Source organism: Artemia sp. Qi Xiang Cuo, chromosome 13, assembly GCF_049724085.1.
Source record: "Artemia sp. Qi Xiang Cuo chromosome 13, ASM4972408v1, whole genome shotgun sequence".
NCBI classification, from domain to species: Eukaryota; Metazoa; Arthropoda; class Branchiopoda; order Anostraca; family Artemiidae; genus Artemia; species Artemia sp. Qi Xiang Cuo.
Genome location: NC_142806.1, coordinates 49,656,098 through 49,682,563, shown reverse-complemented (window position 1 = coordinate 49,682,563; position 26,466 = coordinate 49,656,098). Strand labels below are relative to the sequence as shown.

The window sequence follows — 26,466 nt, the reverse complement described above, 5'->3', positions numbered from 1 at the left end:
AAAAAGGGCACTAGCTCTTCTAATTTCCGATCGAATGAGCCCTTTTTGAAGTTTCTGCGAATACACTTTCTATAAAACACCTTGTACGCCCCCAGGGCATAACTTACAACCCTTGCCCTGAGGGCTGTGGGTGGAGTGTCATCCTCAAAGACATAATTTTCGGACCTTTCATCTAAGTTGAATAAAATGGTCATCTCCAAATTTCGATTGGATGTGTTTAAGGAAATGGTGGGCGTGGAAGGGGTATTAGTTGCCTTCCATTCACTTTCGGTTATTAAAAATGGGACAAGCCCTTCTAATTTCCAATCGAATGAGTCCTTTTTGTAGTTTTTACGACAACTCCTTCGATAAGAAGTGCCTGGTCTAAAAGAGAAAAAATAATAATAATACGTTGTGCCAACACCGTTCTTTACTTAGGCAGCGCTATTACGCTGCCTATGATAATTGTTATCAGAATTCCCTTTATAGAGTTTCAGTTACTATTGGGGCGATTAGCTAGTTACATATAGTTCGTTTCCACGAACAGGTTGATTGATAGAAATCAGTTGGTTAATTTCGAAAAACACAACTCTTATGTATACCACAGGAATAGATGGAAATCATTCAAAATGATAATATCTCACAAATTCAGAGTCCCACTCTCCCGCCATTCGTACGCCTCATCTGTGGTAGAAGAAATGGGACATTTTAGTAGTTGAAATTACAGGCGACTCAATTAAGTTTAAAAATAGGAAACTATAGGGTAGGCCAATTTTAAATACACCTCGTGATGATGTAGGTGAAGTGGAAAAGGAAACAGTTTTATGAAAGGAAGAGGGGGCGGGGATGCTAATAGTTAGCCTCTGTAGTATAATTGAAACCATTTCAAATTTGTAAGTGTTGTTAGAAGCTAATTTACAGTTAGGAGGTGGGGGCGGGGGGTTAACCCTCATTCTTTTCTTCCAATATCTGATCGAGAAAAAAATATCTGGTCTTGAGAAAAACATTGAAACGCAAAAGACCGTGCTTATTACGAAGTAATACACACATAAATACATACAAACATTGCAAAGTAACAAGACCCTTTTGTTTTTCAACATCATTATAAAAAATGGAGGGGTTGGCCAAATTATCCCTTTTTTAAATAATCCTTTAACTAAAATTGTTCCCTTTTCAGACATATTTCCACTCCTACTGACAGAGTAGTAACATACATCTTTTTGTCTGCACTGTTGAGAAAAATACAAGAAATATAAGTAGGAAAAAACTATGTTTTTTTTCTTGAATAGAGTGTTGGCGTGTCTATACTCCTACTATACATAACAGTTTTACGCAAAATTATCTCCGCAAAAAGTAGAGAAAAAGAAAGATTATCCTACATGTTTTTTTTTTCCGGAGAGAGGCCTTTTGAACAATCTTAGGAAAGCAATACTTTTTGTCAACTTTCATTAAACCATTTAGTTGTCAACCCCTCAGAAAGTGATGACACGTTCTTTAGAGTCAGTGTCAAAATTTTTTTTTTCAAAGGTCCCTGTCTAAATTAAAGATTTCACCCGTTTTTACAGTTTCATTTAATTTAAAAAAAAAAAAACGAAATTTTATTTCATCTTGATTCCATTTTGTCTCATCATAAGGTTTCCAGAGGAATTGTATATGAATTTTTTGGGTACCCGTTTGACTGGCAATATTTCAAACGGAAAACTGAACGAAAAACATGGTTCTTTCCAACTTTCTAAGGTTACCACGAGAGAAAGGTTGAGATTTCTAGGAAACATTTTGCGAATGAAGGGTAACAGATTGCCAAAGACCGTCCTTGCTCCATCCAATCTCGGGCCAAAAGATTCAGTTCATCCCTAAATGGGATGGAAAGAGCCCATAAGGAAGGGTTTAAAGGATATTGGTACTTCTTGGGAGGGGAAAAAAGAGTGAAGAATTGAATAGATTGGGATGGAGGAGAAGCGTGCGCCGCTTTCTTCTTGTACCATTTTTTTGCGTCCTGCAACACGATGTCTGCAAAGCGATAAGCCACCATCTTCGCATGCCAAACTTGGTTGTTTTGATATTGCAATGTTTACTATTTTATTTTGTCGTCATTTTCAAGTTCTAAAGTATCAGCGTCTGTATAGGTCTTAATTTTCGGTCAATAATCGTCTAATAGAAGAAGGTCAGCTTTGAAGATGATGGTCCTTCAACTCTTCTTTGGGAATGTAGTTATTATTGGTTTTTGATATGCATTTCAGGCTCAAAAATATTTCTTTTTTCTCATCTTTTCACGCCGAACCACTTGTAAGCATGGATCTCGCAACAAGTTCAAAAACAGGAGAGAAGGGGACGATACTGACGCCAAGTATATATTGCTGATTTCTAGTGTGTACTTTTGGCTAAAAAAAAAAAATTGTTTCATATCCTAAATTACTCTTACCATGGAATAGATTGGAACAAATGATAGGTTTTATGTTTTGAGGCAAAGTAACATAGCATTAGCTTCAATACATGGCGTCAGGCGGCTTAGTGCTTTAGTGAGTTGGTGTTAGTAGTAGTATTCAATTTTAAGTATAGATGGAAAAGGCATTTTGATCTAAGAGTTATAACAAATTATTTGTTCTTCTACAATTTCCGACGCCCAATCAATGTTTTTACTCTTCAAAATATACCATATTTGCAAGCTATTGTTAGGTTACTTTGCTTTAAAACAAAAAACTTATCATTTATTCCAATCTATTCGATGGTAAGAGTAATTTGGTACATGAAACAAATTTCTTTTAGCCAAAAGTACACACCAGAAACCAGCAATATACACTTGACATTAATATTTTGAATAAAAAATACTGGATAAAACAAATCAAAAAGGGGAGGGAGTCAAATTTGTCGCTTTTTCAATTTTTCAATTGAAAAGCAAAAACAGACACTTTTCAATGAAAAATGTTTAAAATATATTATAATTTTCAAAATACACCATATTTGCAAGCTAATGTTAGGTTACTTTGCCTCAAAACACAAAACCTATCATTTGTTCCAATCTATTCGATGGTAAGAGCAATTTGTGACATAAAAAAAAATTCTTTTAGCCAAGAACTTCGGCCATTAGCCATTTCAATATGGACAGAAATTAAGCTAAATAACCAAGTCAAACTCGAAACAAGCAGCAGAAATTAACATGAGGAGGGCTGACAACCCCATGCCTTCTTAAGACCAGAACATAACTTGCACTTTACTAAAAAAACGAAATAACAAAAAACGAATGAATGTGAATTGTCAGCTTAATATACATACGCTGATATTTATTCCTTAAAGTCTTTACAATTTTTGATTTATTAAAGTTAAAAAGTTAAAATATTTAAAATGTTTTTTTTCACTAAAGTGAAAATCATGTTTTTGTCTTGAGAAGGCAGGGGGTTTTCAGACGAATTCATCTTAATTTCGGGGGGGGGGGTCATTCATTAATTGATGGTGATTTGTGGTAGTTGTACGCTTGGTAGATTATTTGATTTGATTTCTGCTCACTTTTGGTTTATTAGAGTTCCTTACTTTTCTTTGAAAAACTTAATTTGTGGAAAAAGTTTTTAAGTTAATGGTATACAAAAAGCATTGTATACTGCAAAAACTGTGATCCAACATTCATTCCTTGTTCTGGGGTGACTTTGCATTGCGTTATTTTTGTCAGTTGGATCAAAATATACCCGTGGGTCGTGGACTTCAAACTACAGTCTTTTAGTATAAGTCTTCTTTTTATTCGAAAACAAAAATAATCCTCTCAGAACTGTTTGGACGATAAAAGTATCTATCAAAATATGCCTGTGGACCGTAGAGTTTAAAATAAAGTCTTTTAATATTAGTCTTTTTTTCAAAAGCAAAAATAATCTTCTCGGGACTTTTTAGACTATCAAAATATCGATCAAAGGTCCTGTGGATTTTTGACTTCAAACTAACGTCTTTTAGTATTAGTCTTTTTTCCAAAAGCAAAAATAATCCTCTCGGAACCGTTTGGACCATCCGGATAGAGCAGCACAAGACTACCTTTATAAAAAAAATTAAATAGCTATGATTAACAGGAAGTTGAAGACAGGAAAAAATTAAATAGACAGGAAAAAATTAATTAACAGGAAAAAATTAAATAGCTATGATTAACAGGAAGTTGAAGACAGGAAAAAATTAAATAGACAGGAAAAAATTAATTAACAGGAAAAAATTAAATAGCTATGATTAACAGGAAGTTGAAGACATGAAAAAATTAAATAGACATTAAAAAATTAATTAACATTAAAAAATTAAATGGCTATGATTAACAGGAAGTTGAAGACAGGAAAAAATTAAATAGACAGGAAAAAATTAATTAACAGGAAAAAATTAAATAGCTATGATTAACAGGATATCATTCCAATATCTTCCAGCTCCTTTTCAATCTGCTCAAAACAGTTTTTTACAATTTAGCTGTTAGGAGCATCACACGTCGTGACACAAAAGGGATGCAATAGCCCAAAGGATTATGCTGTGCTATGGCACATTTTTTAGCGGCATGGATAGCGGCATGGGCACATTTTTTAGAAGTCTTTTCGGTTTTTTTTATCGAAATTTAGAATTTTTCTTCGGTTATATTAGCAAGAACTGGCAGATACACACAAATAAAGTTTTTTCATAACCCCAAAAATGAGAGAAAGACGATACCGAAAACTCGAAACTTTAACTATACCTGCTTTTAAAAAAAGTAATTATGAACAATAACTCAAAAATCAAAATTATTCAAAAATTATTCGGAACCAACTCATTAAAGAAAGACTTTATAAAGTTAGTTTTCTGCTTGTCTGCTAGCCTCTTTTCCTTATATAGGAAAATGGAAACTTCAGCTGCTCTACTTCCTCATGTGAAAATTTGAGCAGCCTATTACATATGAAGTCGAAAAAAAAAGAACGAAACAACCCACACTGCTAAAACTTAAAATACAAAAAGCTTACTTTGATTATAGCCACCCAACGCGTATGATTATCAGCTAAATGTTTACTTTGAAGGCAAAATATCTTTCTTCCCGCTGGCGATCCACGAATGGTACTCAAAGTTGGCGTAGCTGTCCCACTTGAGAAAACACTGTTGCCACTGCCTTCACCATTCTGATTGTCTATAGATTCAGGGGATATATCTAGAGAACAGAATATCTAATTGAATGACTCCGTTCGATCGTTGATTGAATTAAAATAAACAAAAGTGAAAAAGAAGTATGTTGCAGATTCTGACCAAAGTAAATCAATATAAATAAACTTTTGACAGTACATTGGCTAAAATCATGCCTGGTATCTCTTGGGATTATTATTCAAAAGTGACTGTCGCATGGTATCCTCCCTTGAGGATTGACTACACCTGGAGTAAATGTAGCCAAAAAAGAAACCACACATTCTATAATGCAGTCAATTTAATTGGCTTACAAGCACTCTAAATGGCCAAAAATGTTAATGTTTCTTATAATTTTAAACAATTAAGACTGAATACCGCGATATTACGCCAGAATGTTTCCAATAGCTGAATTGCAGTTGCTGATTAAATACAGCTTCATAACATCTTTCACTTAAAAAAATTGCAGCCAATAATAGGGTTAGACCTATTATTGCATCTAGTTTTATTATATGATGTTTTAATTCATTTTATTTTCCAAAAACTGTATTTGCTGAAGACACTCTTCAACAATTCGATTGAATTGTTCAGTTTAAAGATTCAATATTCCATTTGAAATATTCCGATTTAAGCTTTCTACGAAAACTAACCCATTTCATTCGTTACTATTGTTTTTATTCTTCTGTTGCATAGCGAATAAATAACAGATCTGATATTGAGATATGACCATTACGCGGAAAAATAATAAAAAATACACTAAAACTCCACAGCTTGTTGGTGATATATTCTGACTTTTTTTCCTCTGATTCCTATAGTTAGTATACAGTTTCTACATGACAAGCAGTGAGATTTTCCACCCCATTCAATAATCTGCAGTTTTAGTTCCTTTATTTATTTTTATTTTATTTCTTTATTTTTATGAAAATTCGTAGATTTAAAGACAAGTTTTATTCTTTGTGTATTCTATAGGCTTTCAGTCACACATATTGAACCCATGTAAGAAAAAACGTAAACACTAAGGCGAGTAAACATATACATTAAAGGCATAATATACGTACTTTAAAGATATATTATGAAAACATAATCAACAAACAAAAAAATTCGTTTTGTCACAGCCCTTGTTGAGTATCGTACAAACAAATTATTATTGTTATTATTATCATAATTTAGAGAAATCAATTCAAGTATCATCATCTGAAATTTCGTAACCTCAGGTTAAGGAATACTGCCAGGTTAGGTACTTGAACGATTAAAAAAAGGAAAAAGAAAAGGAAATTAGCTCTGTGAGCAATTCAAAGACCAATTAAAAAATTAAATCATTACGTCTAGCTAAACGTGGATTAAAAGACAAAAACATCTTTCATTTTATGCGCAAAGACATTTATTAACATGTGAACCATTACCAATTAACTAAACTATATTTACAGAAAAAATGGGAATAATGATAATAAGCAACAAAATCAATTTAATTATTATACCGGAAAGTTCCGACAAACAGTTTTTTTTTAGAATTGAGAACATTGTCTTTTTAGTATACTGTTAAAGCCTATTGAAGTTTTTAAATCTTGGGTGAAAACTAGTTTAATATTTTTTCCAAATCTCCACATTTGGCGTTATGGGTAACTTTTGATCCAGTTAAACATTAGAAAGTACGACCAAATTTACTTGCGAATGCCGTTTTCGGTCAGAAACCCACACACACAAGCATCCGAATAAAGCTTCTTCAAAAACAAAAGAAAAACTAACAATCGCTTTCTTTAAGTTGACCAAGACCATTTTTGAGCCATAAGAGCAAGAGTGACACAAAACATAGCGAAATATTAACTGAAAGGTGAATATGGCATAGGATAAACCCGATTGGTCATTTTCATTATTTGGCACATAAGGTAATTCAAATGCGTAATAAAATTTACCCTGCCTTTCGTCTTAGAAAAATACTTCTTTTTTTAAAATGGCTGCCATTGTAGACCTTCAAAAACCATGCTTGATCCATAGCATTATTTTTTTTTTCTTTTTTTAAGATAACTGCTGTAGCCATTATGGACTTTCAAGGATCAAGCTTTATCTATAACATTTTTTCTAATATGGCTGCTGCAGTCATTGTAGACTATATCATGTTTGGTACATAGCATTATCTTCTTTTTTTTTAGATGGCTGCTGTACCCATTCGAGACTTTCAAAGATAATGCTTGATCCATAGCATTTTAATTTTTTTTAATATGTCTTCTGTACCCATTATATAATTTCAAAGATCATGCTTGATCCATAGCATTATTTTTTTTCTTTTTTTAAAATAACTGCTGTAGCCATTATGGACTTTCAAGGATCAAGCTTGATCTATAACATTTTTTCTAAGATGGCTGCTGCAGTCACTATAAACTATATCATGTTTGGTACATATCATTATCTTCTTTTTTTTTAAGATGGCTGCTGAAGCCATTGTAGGCTTTCAAAGATCCATAGCATTTTAATTCTTTTTTAAGATGGCTGCTGTACCCATTGTTGAATTTCAAAGATCATGCTTGATCCATAGCATTATTTTTTTTCTTTTTTTAAAAAGACTACTGTAGCCATTATGGACTTTTAAGGATCATGCTTGATCCATAGCATTTTAATTCTTTTTTAAGATGGCTGCTGTACCCATTGTAGACTTTCAAAGATCATGCTGGATCCATTGCATTTTTTTTTAAGATGGCTAATTGTAGCCATTCTAGACTTTCTAAGATTATGCTTGATCCATAACATTTTTTTTAAGATGGCTGCTGTAGTCATTGTAGACTATATCATGTTTGGTACATAGCATTATCTTCTTTTTTCTTAAGATGGCTGCTGTAGCCATTTTTGGCTTTCAAGGATAATGCTTGATCCATAGCATTTTAATTCTTTTTAAGATGGCTGCTGCACCCATTGTAGACTTTCAAAGATCATGCTTGATCCATAGCATTATTTTTTTTCTTTTTTAAAATAACTTCTGCAGCTGTTATGGAATTTTAAAGATTAAACTTTATATATAACATATTTTCTAATATGTATTCTGTATTCACTGTAAAACATATCATGTTTGGCACATATAATTATCTTCTTTTTTTTAATATTGCTGCTGTACCCAGTCTAGAATGTCAAATATAAATCTGTATACATAGAATTTTAATTTTTTTTTAAGATATCTGCTGTACACATTCTAGTCTTTCAAATATAATGATTAATCCCTTGCATTATTTTTTTTTCTTTTTTTAAGATAAATTCTGCAGACGTTATTGACTTTCAAGGATCATGCTTGATTCATAGCATTTTAATTCTTTTTTAAGATGGCTGCTGTACCCATTGTAGACTTTCAAAGATCATGCTTGATCCATTGCATATTTTTTAAGATGGCTAATTGTAGCCATTCTAGACTTTCTAAGATTATGCTTGATACATAACATTTTTTCTAAGATGGCTGCATTAGTCACTGTAGACTATATCATGTTTGGCACATATCATTATCTTTTTTTTTAAAATGACTGCTGTAGCCTTTATGGGCTGTAAAGTATAATTCTTTATTCATTGAAGTTTAATTCTTTTTTAATATGTCTGCTGCACAAAGTGTATTCTTTCAAATATAATGCTTAATACATAGCATTATTTTTTTTCTTTTTTTAAAATAACTACTGTAGCCGTTATGTAATTTCAAATATTAAACTTGTTAAAGAACATTTTTTCTAAGATGTCTGCTGCAGTCACTATAAACTAGATCATGTTTGGTACATATAATTATCTTCTTTTTTTAAGTTGGCTGCTGTACCCAGTCTAGACTTTCAAATATCATGCTTGATTCATAGCAGTTTAATTCTTTTTTAAGATGGCTGCTGTACCCATTCTAGACTTCCAAAGATTGTGCTTGATCCATAGCATTATTTTTTTCTTTTTTTAAGATGACTGCTGTAGCCATTATGAACTTTCAAAGATCATGCTTGATCCATAACATTTTTTTTAAGATGGCTGCTGTAGTCATTGTAGACCAGATCATGTTTGGCACATAGCGTTATCTTCTTCTTTTTTAAGATGGCTGCTGTAACCATTGTAGACTTTCAAAGATCATGCTTAATCCATTGCATTTTTTTTTAAGATGGCTAATTGTAGCCATTCTAGACTTTCTAAGATTATGCTTGATCCATAGCATGATCATTTTGATGGATATTAAAATTTAAAAAACGCAACAAACAGACACGGTTATTAAATTGCCTGGAATAATAAATTTGGCCTTAAGCAGTATCAGAATAACCGTAGTGGTTAGAATTGCTTAAGGAGTTTTAAATGACTTTGAAAAAACATTTCTAAAATTCGCCCGTACGATTTTTTCTAAAAAAAAAGGACAAAAAGATTTTTAGTCGTTCCCCTCCCTACAGTGGTGGCCACCCGCCGTAATTCACATTCCTGCGCATTCCAAGTTACATCATTGATACAAAAAAAAATAAGCAAATGATTGGTCTAGATATGATTTATTTCATTATTAGAAAATATTTTCTATGAAACAATGCATATATCAAAACATACAAAGTATTAACAAAATTAATACTTATTATCTTTTTTTAATTATTAATTTAAACATTACGGCTTCCCGGTAACGTTTTCTCCTTTTCTGCAAAAATATTTTTGTCACTATATGTTAATGAACACATTGATTTGGCAACTGGACCGACCAATTTTATAATACAGGTCAGTTATTGACTAATACTATTGCAAATTATTTCAAGCTACGAAATGGCAAGCCAATACTTTAGCATTTTGACAACTGAATCACCCAATTATTAAAGTACTTAAATAATTAACGATACTATAATCGAAACTTATGAATTTTTAATAGAATCGATCAGCTTACAAAATTATCTCGATTGTTACATAGCAACTGAACTCTAAATCCATTTTCGACTAAACTACTTATTATTGATATAATTAATTTAACTATGCTCTGCTTGGCAACACTGGGACCGGGGTCGATCCCCGCCGCAGCAAGGTTGGGCAACAAGCTTGCTACTTGTCCCTGTAACAAAGAAACATCAATTCGGGAGCTCTAGGCACTAGCAATAGCTCATGAGAATCCTTATCCTTTATTTAACTTAACTATATGATACTATTATAAAAAATAAAAATCGTTAACAAGGCTGGTTGTCCTTCTTGCAAAATTAATTTAGTCATTTTTTCCCCTAAGAATACTACAAGTACATGGGCGCCCATAAGCTGAATTCCAGGGGGGCAAACCTGATCTAATTGGCACTTTTAATGCTATATAATAGAAATCTCAGAACAAAAGTATAAAAATAAGGCAGCATCATTCAGCCAGGGGGGGGCGGGAGCCCCCCCCCCCTATGGGCGCCCATGTACAAGTAACTAATTAAAAGTGGTTACTAAGGGAAATGTATCAGCAATTAATCTTACTGTAAACAAGAATCTTATGAACCGGTAGTATTCTGTAAATACTACCAGCATATAACTATTTAATCTTCATAAAACTGACAATACGGTCTTAAAAAAATAGCTACGAATTTAATTAAATTAACATTAATTGTTATTGATCAATTTTATTATTGACGTTTAATATTTCTTCTTGATTTACTGTCTTACAAATCAATCTACAGCTTTTTCTTATGGCTGGAGACAGACATTCAAACGTATTTGAAATATCTTATTTTAAATAAGATCAAACAGTTCGTGGTAACGAACTGTAAGTAAGGAGCGACCCGGCTCAATGGTAACCGAAACTCTAGAAAACGGGTTTTTGATATAAATAGATATATAAAAAGAATCAGATTTCAATGCTGATCTCAAATATATAACTTTCATTAAGTTTAGTGCTACCTATCAAAAGTTACGCGCCTGAGAAAATTTGGCTGATTTTCAAAAAAAGGGGGAAAGACCCCCTAAAAGTTATAGAACCTTAATGAAAATCACACCCTCATATTCAGCGTATCAGAGAACCCTACTGTAGAGGTTTCAAGCCCCTATCTACAAAAATGTGGAATTTTACATTTTTTGCCAGAAGAAAGATCAAGGGTGCGTGTTTATTTGGTTTCTTTTTTTTTCCCCAGGGGTGTTTTTTTTTGTTTTTTCACGGGGTGATCGTATCGACCCCGTTGTCCTAAAATATCGTGGGAGGGCTCATTGGAACGGAAATTAAAAGTTCTAGTGCCGTTTTAAAGTGACCAAATAAAATGGAGGGCAACTAGGCCCCCTCCCACGCTTATTTTTTCCCAAAGTCACCCGATCAAAATTTTGAGATAGCCATTTTGCTCAGCATGGTCGAAAATATGATAAATATGTCTTTTAGGATGACTTAATCCCCCGAAGTTCCCAGAGGGAGGGCTAAAAGTTATGAACTTTACCCAATGTTAACATATAGTATTGGTTATTGGGAAGTATACAGAAGTTTTCAGGTGGTTTTTTGTCTGGTTGTGGGAGGTAAGGGTGGGTCGGTGGTTATGTTGGAGGATCAGTTCATGAAGGAAGTTTTCATGGGGGAAGGGAAATTGCCATGAAGGGGGCGCCGGACTTGCCAGCATTATTTATTGGTTATTGGGAAGTATACAACCATTTTCAGGAAGGATTTTTTCTGGAGGGGGGGGGCTAGAGGAGGGGTTACTCGGGAGAATATGTCCATGGAAGAAGTTTCTTGGGGGTAAGGGACATTTCTATGAAGGGGGAGCCGGATTTCCAAGCATTATTTAAAAAAAGATAAGAAATTAAATAAAAAAAAACAAGTTTTTTGAACTGAAATGTAAAAATGAATATTAGAACTTAAAACGAAGAGAAATCATAACGTATGTGAGGGGGCTCTTCCCCAAGTCAATACCTCGCTCTTTACGCTACAGTTTTTTTTAGTGCTTTCAAAAGATCTATCTATTCTAATTAAACGACCTTTGTGATTCAGGGGTTTGTGAGTAAAAATTTTTTTAAACATTTAACGTAAAGAGCGTGGTATTGACTAAGGGGAGAACCCCTTCATATACGTAATAACATATACGTAATAAAAAAAAACAATAAAAAAACAAGCGATACGGCTCAATAGTAATCAAAACTTTTAAAAACGGTATTTTGATGTCAAGAAATGTATCAAAAGAATGTGTTTATAATGCTGATCCTAAATATATAAATTTTATTAAGTTTAGTATTACTCATCAAAGGCTACGAGCCTGAGAAAATTTACTCGATTTTTTAAAGAGGGGGAAACATCCCCTACAAGTGAAAGAATCTTAATAAAAATCCCACCGTCAGATTCAGAGTATCAGAAAACCCTATTACATAGGTTTCAAGCTCATATCTACAAAAATTTGCAACTTTGTATTTTTTGCCAGAAGAAAAATATACGAATATAGAAGTTAGTTACGTAAGTTAATTTGTAAAGACATCCATTTAGCAAAAGAAAAGTAAAATTTTTATGCAAATAAAAGCTGCATTAACTATAAAACGATCAGAAATTAAATAAAAAAAAACCAGTTTTTGAAACTGAAAGTAAGGAGCGACATTAAAACTTAAAACGAACAGAAATTATTCCGTATATGAAAGGGGCTGTCCCCTCCTGAACGCCTCGCTCTTTACGCTAAAATTTGACTCTGTCTCACAACTTTATTTTCTAAAACAATAAAAAACTTTAGCGTAAAGAGCGAGGCGTTGAGGAGGGGACAGCCCCTTTCATATACGGAATAATTTCTGTTCGTTTTAAGTTTTAATGTCGCTCCTTACTTTCAGTTTCAAAAACTTGTTTTTTTTTATTTAATTTATTAAAAGGACGTCTATGACTAGGAAACAAAATGGCCAAACTCATATTTTCTCAAAAAGTGGAGAAAAAGCTTAACAGTTAAAGAAATCAAGAAATTCAAGGACATGGAAAAAGTCACCACAAAGTTCTCAACAAAAGCAAAGAAAGAAGAAAATAGGAAGTTAAAGAAACGAAATGCGAGACAATGGGGAGAGAGCACGCCCAACAAAGTTTAATAGCGGAAGAAGTTTACTTGTATTTAAGTTTTGTTTCCCCTACTCTTTAAAAGAGTCGTTATTTTTCTGCTCCTTATGAAAACGTAATTTAGCAGTTTCAGGATTTTTTTTTCGTAGCAAATATATTTTTGACAAAAAATATTTTTCCTACACATTTTCGCAAGAAGCCAAGTAAATGCTAATTTATTTATTAGGAGTAACATAAAAATAAGCATTTTTTTTATTGAAAAATAGGTTCATAGGCCGTTCTTTTACTATTAGCGGTACATCCAAGGTGGATGTAGGGGGGGGGAGGGCACGTGCCACCCCTTGGAGATCAAAACGTGCACCAATTACAGGAGTGACGGGGCAAAAATGCCAATGAGGAAGCCTAAATTGCATTGGTACCCCAAGAGACATTAATAATGTATCCGGCCCTGGGTACATCGATTAGATGTTGGCACCGTCTTAGTGTCAATTACTTTTGTAAAAATTTTGTTGCGAAATCAAGTTACGAAACTCGACATCAGAAGGAAAAGCAAGAAATCAAGAGGCACACCTTGCGAAAGTTTGAGTTAAGCAGCATTTTATGCTGCAAAATGGCAGCTCATTATTGCTGCAGAAATTTAGGCAGCATTTCTAGCTATGAAATTTTAGAAAGCAATTATTGCAGTATAAGCAATTACTAACAGTATATCTTCTGAAACTTGCCCTACTAATCAGTAGATCTATCATGGTTGAGGTGGTAGCTGCAACCTAGTAAAGCTACAGCCTACGAACCACGGCCATCTACTACTAATACTACTACTAACAACTAACCGCAGTAAAAAGCCACCTGAGGCCAACACATCTGCGTACGCTCCTCCACCATCCCAATCTATTCAAAGCTTGCCTTTTTACATCCTCCCACGAAGTTCCCCTTTCCTTTAAATCCTTCTTTATGACATCCTCCCACCCCAGACGATGACGACCTGCTTTCCGTTTAGCCTTAGATGGTTGGCCGAAAAGAACAATCTTCAGCAATCTGTCATCCTTCATCCGCACAACGTGCCCTAGCCACCTCAACCTTTCTTTCATTATAGCCCTAGAGAGCGGTATCGAATAACACTTTTCGTACAGCCTATTATTTGAAATAGGGTCAGTCAGCCGGGTACCCAGAACAATCTTTAAGCAATTTCTCTGGAAAACATCCAGCAAATCTTCATCCGCTTTTCGGAGCGCCCATGCTTCAGAGCTATATTTGACCACTGTCATCGCTTGAGCTTCTAGTATTCTAATCTTGGTTTACAGACTTATCTTCCTATTCTTCCAAATTTTTCTTTAACTGTGATAAAACACCCTGAGCCTTGGCTATTCTACTTTTAACATCTTCACTGCTCCCACCATCTTTACTAATAATACTACCAAGGTAAGTGAAGCTGCCCACCTGATCAATCTTTTCATTACCCAACGTCACCTTTTCATCTTCACTTATTCCTAGCCTTAGTGACTTGGTCTTCTTAACATTAATTTTTAAACCTATTCTAGCACCCTGAACTCACAAAACCTCTAAAAGTTCATTCATTTTCCACACACTTTCATCTAGGATGGCTAAATCATCAGCATAATCTAAGTCCAGGAGACCTTTTCTCCCCATTTGATTCCGTGGTCTCCCATTGTCTTTCCTGTGCTTCTTAGGACAAAGTCCATCAAAATAATCATAGGCAGCGCGCTAGCGCTGCCTAAGTAAAGAACGATGTGGCCAGAATGTGTTTTTTTTTTTCTCCATACCCCGGCACTTCGTATCGAAGGAGTTGTCGTAGAAACTTCGAAATGGGCTCATTCAATTGGAAATTGGAGTGGCTAGTGCCCTTTTTAATAGTCGAAATTGATTGGAAGGCTAATAGCCCCCACCCCACGCCCATCATTCCCCAAAACGCATCCAATCAAAATTTTGAGATAGCCATTTTGTTCAGCGTAGTTGGTTTCCAGATAGAAATATGTTTTTGAGGAGGACACTCCCCCACAACCCTCAGGGCAAGGGTTTTAGGTTATGACCCGTGGGCCTATAATGTTTTTATAGAAGGCGTTGTGTTAAAAACCTCTAAACAGGCTCATTCAATTGGAAAATCAAAAGGCTAGTGCCCTTTTTAATAGTCAAAAGTGATTAAAGGGCAACTAGCCCCCCCCTCCACGGCCATCATTCCCCCAAACACATCCAATCAAAATTTTGAGATAGCCATTTTGTTCAGCGTAGTTGATTTCCAGATAGAAAATATATTTTTGAGAAGGACACTCCCCCACAACCCTCAGGGCAAGGGTTTTAAGTTATGCCCTGGGGCATATTAGGTTTTTATAGAAGGCGTTGTCGTAGAAACTTCCAAACAGGCTAATTCTATTGGAAATTCAAAGGGCTAGTGCCCTTTTAATAGTCGAAAGTGATTGGAGGGCACCTAGCCCCCTCCCCCACCCATCATTCCCCCAAACAGATACAATCAGAACTTTGAGATAGCCATTTTGTTCAGCATCGGCTAGTTGATTTCCAGATTGAAAATATATTTTTGAGGAGGAAACTCCCCCACAATCCTCAGGGCAAGGGTTTTAAGTTATGCCCTGGGTGCATATAAGGTTTTTATAGAATGCGTTGTCGTAGAAACTTCAAAACAGGCTCATTCGATTGGAAATTCAAAGGACTAGTGCCCTTTTTAACAGTCAAAAGTGATTGGAGGGCAACAAGCCCCCCCCCCATTTTTCCCCCACACACATCCAATCAAAATTTTGAGATAGCCATTTTGTTAAGCGTAGTTGATTTCCAGGTTTAAAATATGTTTTTGAGGAGGACACTCCCCCACAACCCTCAGGGCAAGGGTTTTAAGTTATGCCCTGGGGGTATATAAGGTTATTATAGAAGGCGTTGTCGTAGAAACTTCAAAAGGGGCTCATTTGATTGGAAATTCACAGAGCTAATGCCCTTTTTAATAGTCGAAAGTGATTGGAGGGCAACTAGCCCCCCCCACCCAGCATTCCCCCAAACACATCCAATCAAAATTTTTTGATAGCCATTTTGTTCAACGTAGTTAATTTCCAGATATAAAATATGTTTTTGAGGAGGACACTCCCCCACATCCCTCAGGGCAAGGATTATAAGCTATTCCCTGGGGGCATATAAGGTTTTTATAGAAGGCGTTGTCATAGAAACTTAAAAAAGGCTCATTCGATTGGAAATTCAAAGGCTTAGTACCCATTTTAATAGTCGAAAGTCATTGGAGGGCACCTAGCCCCCCCCCCCACCCCCCACAATACCCCAAACACATCCCAACAAAATTTTGAGATAGCCAATTTGTTCAGCGGCGTTGATTTCCAGATAGAAAATATTTTTGAGGAGGACAATCCCCCAAAACCCTCAGGGCAAGGGTTATAAGCTGTGCCCTCGGGGCATATAGGGTTTTTAATAAAATCTTTGTCGTAGAAACTTGAGAAAGGGCTCATTCGATTTGAGATTCAAAGGGATAGTACCCTTTTTAATATTCGAAAGTGATTAGTGATTTTTTGTTGTTGTTGTTGTTGTTTAGACCAGGGCACTTCGTATCGAAGGATTTGTCGTGGGAACTTCGAAAGGGGCTCAGTCGATTGAAAATAGAAAGGGCAGATGCCCTTTTTAATAGTCGAAATTGATTGGAGGGCAACTAATCCTCCTTCCACTCCCACCCTCCCATTTGCCCATTATGTTTAAAAACTAAATGTTGCCTTAAGATTAAATCAAAATGCCCTGTGATATTGCTAATTCCAAATAAGGCATCTCAGCAGTATCCCAAGAACGACTGAGGGTATTATGTTCAAACTTTTGGGGCTACTTCTGCTCTTAAAATTTAACCAAATCAAAATAGCGTAAGTTTATCCATGCTGTCAAAGAAAGTAAACAGATTTTTTTGGGAATGGTATCAAGTTTTCCATTTCAGGTCAACTACAGGAGGTATGAAACTACATTAAACATTACTATTTATGTTCAGATTTTTAAAAGGGTGTATGTTGTTAAAAATTGCTGAAAATTTTTCTCCAGCATACAGTTAGAAGGCCAAACTATAAAGTCTTAAAAAACGAAAAGATTTAAAGTGGTATTTTTTTATTTTTCCCTGAAAAGATATGTCAATATAAAACGAACAGAAAATAATTAAAAAAAAATTTTTCCACAAAATAATTTTTTCAAAGAAAAGTAAAGAACCCCATTAAACAAAAAATGATCAAAAATAAAATCAAATAATCTACCAAGCGTGAAACTACCACAAATCAGCATCGATAAATAAATGAAACCCAAAACGAACAGAAATTACAATAAATAACAGAGTCAAACTCAAAACAAGCAGAAATTACCCTAAGTTGGGCGCAAAACCCCTATGCCTTCCCAAGGCCGGACAAAATTTGCACTTTACTGAAAAAATACAAATGAATGTGCATTGCCAGTTTAATATACATATACTGATATTTAGTAATCAAAATGTTAATATTATTTGATTTATTAAATTTATAAAAGTAAAAACATTTATATTTTTTTCAGTAAAGTGCAAATTTTGTTCTGGCCTTGGGAAGGCATAGGGGTAGTTAGGGTAGTTTCACGCTTGGTAGATTATTTGATTTGATTTTTCTCATTTTTTGGTTAATGGAGTTCTTTACTTTTCTTTGAAAAACTTATTTTGTGGAAAAGTTTTTTTTAATTAACCCATATAAAGGGGGATCAAACACAAACCTGCTTAATTCCTGATATAATACAAAACCAGCTGCTAAACTCATTTCCTGCCTTAACCGCAGCAGTGTTATTCTCGTACATAGCACTAATCACTTTAATGTATTTGTCTGGTATACCATACAAGGATAAAACCTTTAGTAAAGTTCTTCTATCAACAGAATCGAACGCTTGCTCATAATCTATAAAACTGAGGACCAAAGGTGTTTGACAACTCAGGCACTTCTCAATAATTAACCTAAGAGTGAAAATTTGGTCGATACATCCTCTACCTTTTGTAATACCGCACTGTTCTGCTCTTAAAACTATGTCTACGGCATCTCGCAGTCTAAAAAGTATCATATGACTAAGTAATTTGCTACCTACAGAGACCAGACTAATGCTTCGATAATTACCACAGTCATTTTTATCACATTTCTTATAAAGTGGCTTAATTAAGGATTTCCTAAAATCGTTAGGTACTACCCCTTTTTCAAAAACCATATTTATAATCTTTAACTTATTTCTAACCTCAGAGCCACCATATTTAAGAAACTCATTTACCACCCTATCAGCACCTGGAGCCTTATTATTTTTTAATCCTTTTAGTACTGTCGCTATTCATTCCTCACAAAACAAATCTTCCTTCACGTCCAAGGTATCACAAACTTTAAAACATGTTTACAAAAACTGGCTAGTGCGAAAAAATTGAAATTTTTAGCTGATTCAGGAATAACAAATACTATCTCGATTACTCTTGATAGTAAATTGTTATTTTGAAAATCATTTTACAAGAATTTAGAAAAATAACCAGAAACTCCTCAGAGATGGCGTCAGGTCGAAACAGAAAGTAAACCACTGGAATCGACATTTGCCAAACCCTAAACAGGATAATTACAGCCCCCTGGCGTGAACAACAAGAAAAATAACTTTTTAGCATGGGTATTAGTGATGTGTGCTCTTTTTTTTCTTTTTTTCGCTGGGCACTGGAATATCGAATAGAACTGTTTAAGGGCTCATTTGAAAGGATAATGCTATATCTATTTCCTTTGTAATCAGCTAAACATGATATTTAAATAAAAGATAATATTTTACAAAAGCGATATCTTCGTATACAAGATGATTGATATTTTGGGTATGATGTCATATTTAGTGACTTTAATGCCTGATTCCCATGATTTCGTTCTTTATATATCCAGCTATGAAAAGGCCAAAATCTTTTTTCCTGCGTTCCAAACTAGGTCGAGGCTTTTGCAGAATTAGAACATGTTTGATTGCTACCAGTATAGAGTTACTAATACGGCTTACAAAACAAAATGAACAGAAATCTAATTAAATACCATCTGGCGAATCATCCCAAGTGCCAGGAAGAAGACCAGCAGCTGCATAAGCGTTACAAAGTGGGGCTACCAGATGATTTATGAATGATTCTTGAAGGCGAGCCAGTTGTGGGTTCCGTCGGTCCATGTACGGAGAGATCGGGAGACCTAGTGCCATCTCTTCATCACCTGGAAGGAAAATAGCTTAAGTCGTTGATACGACAGAGAATATTCAACTAACATGCAACAACAGTTATTTACGATATGAACAAAAGTGATCGTCAATGATCCAAAATACAAATTAATTATGGACGATAAGTGTGAGAGGGTGATCATGATGGAAATTTTAGTTCATACATAAGCTGTCGGGATGGAAAATTTCAGTGGGAAAGTCAAACAATATTTCTTCCAAAAGCATGGACAACGGTCTCTAGAATTTTAAGGTCACTAACAAAGCCAACATTCTCAGAAGAAAAATTATTCTTTTAATATAAATAAAAATCCAAAAACTCAACAGCAGGAGCTGACAGAATACGACGGTTTCATGGTTGGAGCAGCAGCTGCAACCTAGTAAAGAACGAACCAAGGCCCATAGTAACCAAAAATTAAAAAACAGCGTTTTAAAAACACTGGCTAGTGAGAAAAAATCGCCATTTACTGCTTCAGGAATGGTAACTATTATCTCAATTAGTCTTAATAGAGATATGTTATATCGAAAACCAATTTATGGGACTTTCGAAAAATAGGAATGAAGACCCTCAAAAATGGAGTCAAAACGAAACAAAAAGTACATAATTGGAATCGCTATGACCGGAAACCATATCGCTATGGCCGGGAAACTCATAGTTGCCTGGCTTGAACAACAAAGATAATTACTCTTTTGCATGGGTAGCACTGAGGTGTCCTCTTCTCTTTTTTTTCTTTTACTCCACTGCTAGTGGGGCACTGGAACATCATATAGAGCTGTTTAAGTGCTCATTTGAAAAGAAATTACTATATCCCCGTGCTTTTATAACTATCAAAACATAATATTAAAAAAAAATCCATTTATTGACAAAAAAATTATATCTTAGTAAACAAGATGATGATATCACACATGTCTTTTGACAAGAGATGACATAACACACGTTTCATTTGAAAATTACTTTTCTGAGGGTGATTTAATATTTGAAAGATTCCACCGCCTGATTCCCTTTAGTATGTTCTTTATTAGAAGGCTTTTTCCAGTATGTGATACGTAATTAATTAAAAGGTAGGGACAAGTGACGAACAAAAAGGTTACCTATTTCGATAGTTTATTGTCAAGGAAGGTTTTAGTTTGACGTCATATTTTCTTGGTATTTATAATTTTCTCATGGATACAAAAAAGTATGTTTCTGGACAAGGCCTGTGGGGAAAACTTTACTAAGAAATATACCTAAATGAGTGTGTTCATAGATATCGTATAAAAATGTTAAGCATACTGAAAACTGTCTTGTAATGTTTTATTGAAACCATGAGGTGTACCCCAGGGCAGATAAAAACATGCAAAAAACGCCATTTCAGGTCATAGCTTTGCGATTTTAAATGGCGATTATTTATAGATATTGTATAAAAAATGTTAAGCATAGTGAAAACTGTCTTGTAATTTTTTATTGAAACCATGAGGTGTAGCCCAGGCAGATACAAAAGGCAAAAAACGCCATTTCAGCTCATAACTTTGCGATTTTAATTGCCGATTATTTATAGATATTGTATAAAAAATGTTAAGCATAGTGAAAACTGTCTTGTATTGTTTTATTGAAACCATGAGGTGTAGCCCAGGCAGATACAAAAGGCAAAAAACGCCATTTCAGCTCATAACTTTGCGATTTTAAATGGCGATTCTTTATAGATATTGTATAAAAAAGGTTAAGCATAATGAAAACTGTCTTGTAATGTTTTATTGAAACCATGAGGTGTAGCCCAGGCAGATACAAAAGGCAAAAAACGCCATTTCAGCTCACAACTTTGCGATTTTAAATGGAGATTCTTTATAGATATTGTATAAAAAATGTTAAGCATAATGAAAACTGTCTGGTAATGTTTTATTGAAACCATAAGGTGTAGCCCAGGCAGATAAAAACATGCAAAAAACGCCATTTCAGGTCATAACTTTTTCGTGGGGAAAGAGGGGGATCATCTTAGTTACTAACATAAAAGCACAGGGTCTAAGCCTCTAAGAGGTCAGAAGATGTCTTGGGCATGGTCATGGCAGGAAACGTCTTTAAAATACCCTTTTTTCCTGCAAGCAGAAACCTGAAGAGTCGACAAGAATTTCCTTTCGATTTGTTCTTACTCTGGGTCTATGCGTGAATCTTGAGCACGAAGGCGACTTAAACGAAGGTTTACTTCAAAACACAGAAGAATTGGTAAATGAGGGTGCTTCGGAAGTACGATTTTCGAGGCCAGACTCTCAAAACATTGAAGAAACATTCACTACACGGGGCGAACTTACGATAATTGTATTGCACCGTAGAGCAATTATCACTGAACTTACAACAAAGGGATTCATCATGTTAAAACTGTGAGCTATTGAAAAAAGAATTCGAAATCACCCTTCTTCTCTTTATTCTTTAGCGGCCAGATGCCATGAAAAGCTGCTACGAGCAGCCGCATTAATAAATTAAACGCAGCTAATTAATTTAACGCAGCCGTGTTAAATTAAGCGATTTATTCAGTACAACGTTGATCAAAATTTGCCAAATCTAAAAAGCTACCCAAGACCCCACTCCGAATAAAAATCGTAGATTTGATGATACTTGCTAAACTAACCAGGTTACTAGAATCAACTGAATTCATTTCCAAAATGATCTTATTCAAAACTGAACTCACATCTGATAAGTTGTTGTCAAATATTTTGAAAACTACCTGTAAACATATCTTCTGGACATTTTAAAAAATTCCCATAACTGATTCTGGAAGATGAAAACCTATCTCTATGGTGCTAAAAGAAGATAGTTGCTATGAACTGTTCACAGGCAAACTTAAGAATTAACAAGTCGAACAGACTGCTAAAAAGATTACGCAGTATTCGATGACAAACAAGTTCTCATTATATTTTTCTTCTTTTAAATCCTAAAGTTAAATCCTTCTTTTCAGGAAGTGACTTAAAAAAGAAGTTAAATGTCAGTTTAGTGTTTTGACACTTAAATCTAACAAAATTGTAAAAATTGACTGGTAAACATCTCCGTAAATATAAAACGCTGCATCAAACTTCACATCTATAATTTGAATCGTAACGAAACACCACGAACAAAAAATAAAACTGGAACATAAATAAAAATCACAACAAAAACTTAAAAGTATGACGTTCACGGCAAAGGTTCCTAAATCAGACAAGCATAAATAAATCAGCCGTTGTAGCAAGCATATCAACCAGTCAGTAAGGCCCTTTCATGCCAACCAGTCGGGCATAATGCGTCTTTAACTGTGTTGCCACACTTAGTAAAATTTTACTGAATTTAGTAAAAACGGACCCGAGTTAGAAAATTTAGTAAATCGAGATCAAATTTAGTAAATTTTTTAAATTTAGTAAGTTTTTTAGTAAAATTGCCAGATTTATGAAAAAAAATGTTAAATGATTTTTGTGCTAAGTTTAATTTAGTTGAAAAAAAATTTGAACATTTCTCTCTATCTAAATGGATATTTTTTATTCTATGGCTTCAGTTTCAGTCCCTTTCACTTCTTCATCAAGATCAGTATACCGCATGGAGCTTTGAAAATCTGAAGCGTGGATAACCAGAAAATTTCGTTTTTATTGAGGAATCGATTCTGCAGACAGTAGTTTATTTTTAATGACAGTTTTGAATACAATGATAGGTGCGTCCAAAGGACAAGGGTGCATGGCCAATTCTTGCTCAAAAATGGTAAAAAAAACTGAACAAAAAAGGATGTACAGCACCCACTGGTGTGGTAAGTCCTCACGGGGGAGGAAAAACTAACCCATGAAGTGTTTTGTGTTTTTTTTTTTCAAATGGGTGCAACTATTGAATCCTCCAGACAAATTATAAGTGATTTTTCTAATGGCTGTTTCCTCCCAATGTAAGTAAAACATACAATAGGCCTGTTATTGTGATGTGCATCGAAAAATGGTTCAAACACGAGGGAATCAAGATAGCCTATAGTGCAGGTGACAATTGACAAAAATACGCTTATTTTCAGGTCCTCTGTCGTCATGACACATCTGTTTTATGCAATCTGGAAGCCGTTTCCAGTCATATTGAACCTGTTATACCCAGGAATAGGTAGCTCCAAGGGGTGCTTGACCCTTGAAAGGTTAGAAAATACTACCTGGAAAGTTTTCTATACGGTTTTTTTTTCAAGTTTGCAATGCAACCTGTTACATGGCTCCTGCAATGCATGCAATTTTAAGAAGAAAAAGAAAATATTAGCAATAAATAATGAGTTTTTAACTTATTGCAAAAAAAAAGTATTGGAAACATTTATTATATACTCAAAGAACAGGTGCCTCGCCTGTTTACCTGAGGCTGTTCTATCACTCCTTGCCACTGTGCTCATTCTCACGCTTCAAAACTCTTACCCGAAAGGGGTGAAGACTTTATTAGAGACCTAGTACAGTATATTGGTTTTAGTCCAAAACCGGTCAAGGAGTATGAGCAGTTTCAAGAGTTTGCAAATATTGCAAAACACAGGCTGCTGTTCATCAGTGCAACACGATGGCTGTCTCTTGAAGCAGCGGTTTACAGGATGTTAGAACAGTGGAGTACCTTGGTTCTGTTCCTGGGTGATCAATCTGACAACGCTGACACTGATAGGGCTAGTCGGGAGAAGGCAAGGCCGATTTATGGTTTCATGAACGATCCCTTCTGCAAAGCATATCTTTGTTTTCTGTCTTTCACGCTGAAAAAGATCAATGTGCTTCACCTGGACTTTCAGAACAGAGCAGTTCGCGTTCACAGTATTCTGAATAGTACCAGATCTACATTTACCTCGCTATTGAAGTGTTTTGTGAAGCCCAGTGTGATAGAAAGGGCTGCACACGAGGAAGTTTTGAAACTCTTCCTAGAGGATCAGATACTCCAGAGTATAGTTTTTCCTCCGAGCGAATTGAAACTCGGGCTAAACACTGGGTGTCATTAGTTACAGTCGTTTTCTGCTGCAGCTTGCAAAATTAAAAAAAAAATTCATGTCATATTATATAGAGCTCTGCGGGCAGATCACCAAGAGGTTCGACAGCGAAGATGAAACGCTCAAGAACCTCGAGTGCGTCGATCCTGCCGTTGCTTTGAGCGGTTGAGTCAGAACACTGGTACCACTCATGGTTCAATTTCCAAATTGGTTGGAGAATGCTGATAGAAAAATACAGGGAAAAAGAGACATCCTTGATGTGCAGTGGTCAGAAATTGAGTCTAGATAAACCTTGCGAAAAATGGACCTAGTGACATTTTTGAACCTGATATGTGCTGGAAAATTGTCAGTTGGTGAAAGATGGTAGGGGAGAACCGATGTTTGATGATCTTTGCGAATTTATGTTGCAGCTGTGCTGTCTCTCCCGTTCATCTGCTGAGTCAGAACGGCAGTTCTCAGTTTCGTCAAACATGAAGACAAAGCTTTGGAAGAGGCTAAAGATGGAAACTGTTACAACGATGATGCGCATCAAACAAATGGTGCGCGGAGAAAAGGAAAATGGGTAAGTAGCGACTCGGTCAATATCACCGCAGTTAGTGTCAAAAATCTCAAGGTGAAAACAAATTTTGTATTGACGGCAGTTTCTTGTTTGTCAGGCACCAAAAACAACCAATATTGATAAACTGCAATCTACTCATATAGTAAATTACTGCGTAATTTCCGAAGCTGCACAAAGCAACAGAAGGATCAATGCATTCGAGGTTCTTGAGCGCTTCATCTGTGCCAGGACATCATCCCGTAAGGATATGGCAAGAATATACCGTCAAGTACAGACAAGGCTTACTAGGCGAGGTGTCGCTCGCAATCCGTTTCCAGTAGAATCTTTTCTCCCAACAAGATACTGTAAGAGTGGTGAGACAACTGTTGCCCTTTTCAATTCACTTCTTGCAGGCGCAAACGGACAACTGTTGTCCGGCTCGGTCAAGTCTGCAAAAAATGATTTCAACAAACAGGACAGTAGTTTACCGACTGGTGAAACTTCGAAGCAAGTTATTCTTTCTCCTTCTCCGAGTGTCGTGACCAACCCCAATCGAACGAAAATAGTCTAGAAACACACTCATGAAGGAGTCATAAAAAAGTGACCCTTCTAGTTGGACTTTGCTTTTGTTCTGTGCAAGCCCGCTCCTACCCTCAACCAATCAGAAGTAGCTCCACGCTTTTTAGGGAAAAGAAATATTTGCTCCCCATAACTACAACGAGTCGATGTTGCCTGCCTATGCAGCTACATCTGCAGTTATAGAAAAAAAAGTTCGAGTGACAAGCGGAAGCAGTAGGTTTATTTGAATGAAAACGAAAGAAAATAGAAGCGTCAAATCCCACCAGTATAAAATTTTCCTTTGAAATCTCACTCCCGGAAATGTCCCTCCCTATGGAAACACACCCCAAGCACTAATCCCCCTCCCCCCGACAAATGTCTGTATACTTCCCAATAACAAATACTAAACGCAAGCAATGGACAAATTTCATAATTACAGCCCTTTCCCCACAGGCTATGGGGGGGCATGTCACCCCTAAAGGCATAGCTATTGGATCTTTCAACTAGGCTGAACAAAATGACTATCTCCAGATTTCGATTGGACGACTTTGGGGAAAAGGGGGCATGGGAGTGGGCTAGTTGCCCTCCAATCTTTTTGGTCACTTAAAATGGGCATTAAAACTTATTAATTTCCGTTTGAATGCACCCTCTTCCGATCTTCTGGGATCATTTGCTCGATAAGATCACCCCTAAAAAAAAAAAAAAAAAAAAAAAAAAAAAAAAAAAAAAAAAGGCATCCGTGATCTTTTCTTGTACAGGTGGGCACTGCTAATGTTGTATGCTACACCTTTTTGTGATTTGAATTCATATTCAAGCATAAATAACTCTCTTTCATGGAAGCTTCTTCAGAAATGGGAATCACTTGTTAACGATTCTGTTGCTTTCTTGCAAGACTCATCTTGTTCTTTTTATCTCCATTTTTATTCCACAGGGCATTTTGTATTGCGAGACAACTTATTTGACTAGCTTTCCTATTGATTTTTGTTGAGAGAAGAGAAGGAGGGATATACTAGTTTAGATTTTCTTTTTTGGAAAATACATAGAGTTAAAAACTACTTGCAATTAGTAGTTTGCAAGTATTAAAAAATACTTGCGCAAAAAAAAACCTACTATAGAGGTTTCAAGCCCCTATCAGCGAAAATGTGGAATTTTGTATTTTTTGCCAGAAGAAAGATCACGGATGCCTTTTTTTTTTTTTTTTTTTTTTTTTT

General features: G+C 35.2%; 1 protein-coding gene across 1 annotated transcript in view; it reads right to left on the bottom strand.

The window, feature by feature from the left end:
* The window catches only part of LOC148945369 (cGMP-inhibited 3',5'-cyclic phosphodiesterase 3A-like), a 287,673-nt gene that overhangs the window by 18,499 nt on the left and 242,708 nt on the right, over positions 1-26,466 (bottom strand). Inside the window, exons 13-14 of the mRNA XM_089098771.1 lie at positions 19,072-19,239; positions 4,932-5,113 (exon numbers count right to left, since the gene is read on the bottom strand). Of these exons, the coding sequence (XP_088954897.1) occupies positions 4,932-5,113; positions 19,072-19,239 (350 nt within the window). The remainder of the gene's footprint in view (positions 1-4,931; positions 5,114-19,071; positions 19,240-26,466) is intronic.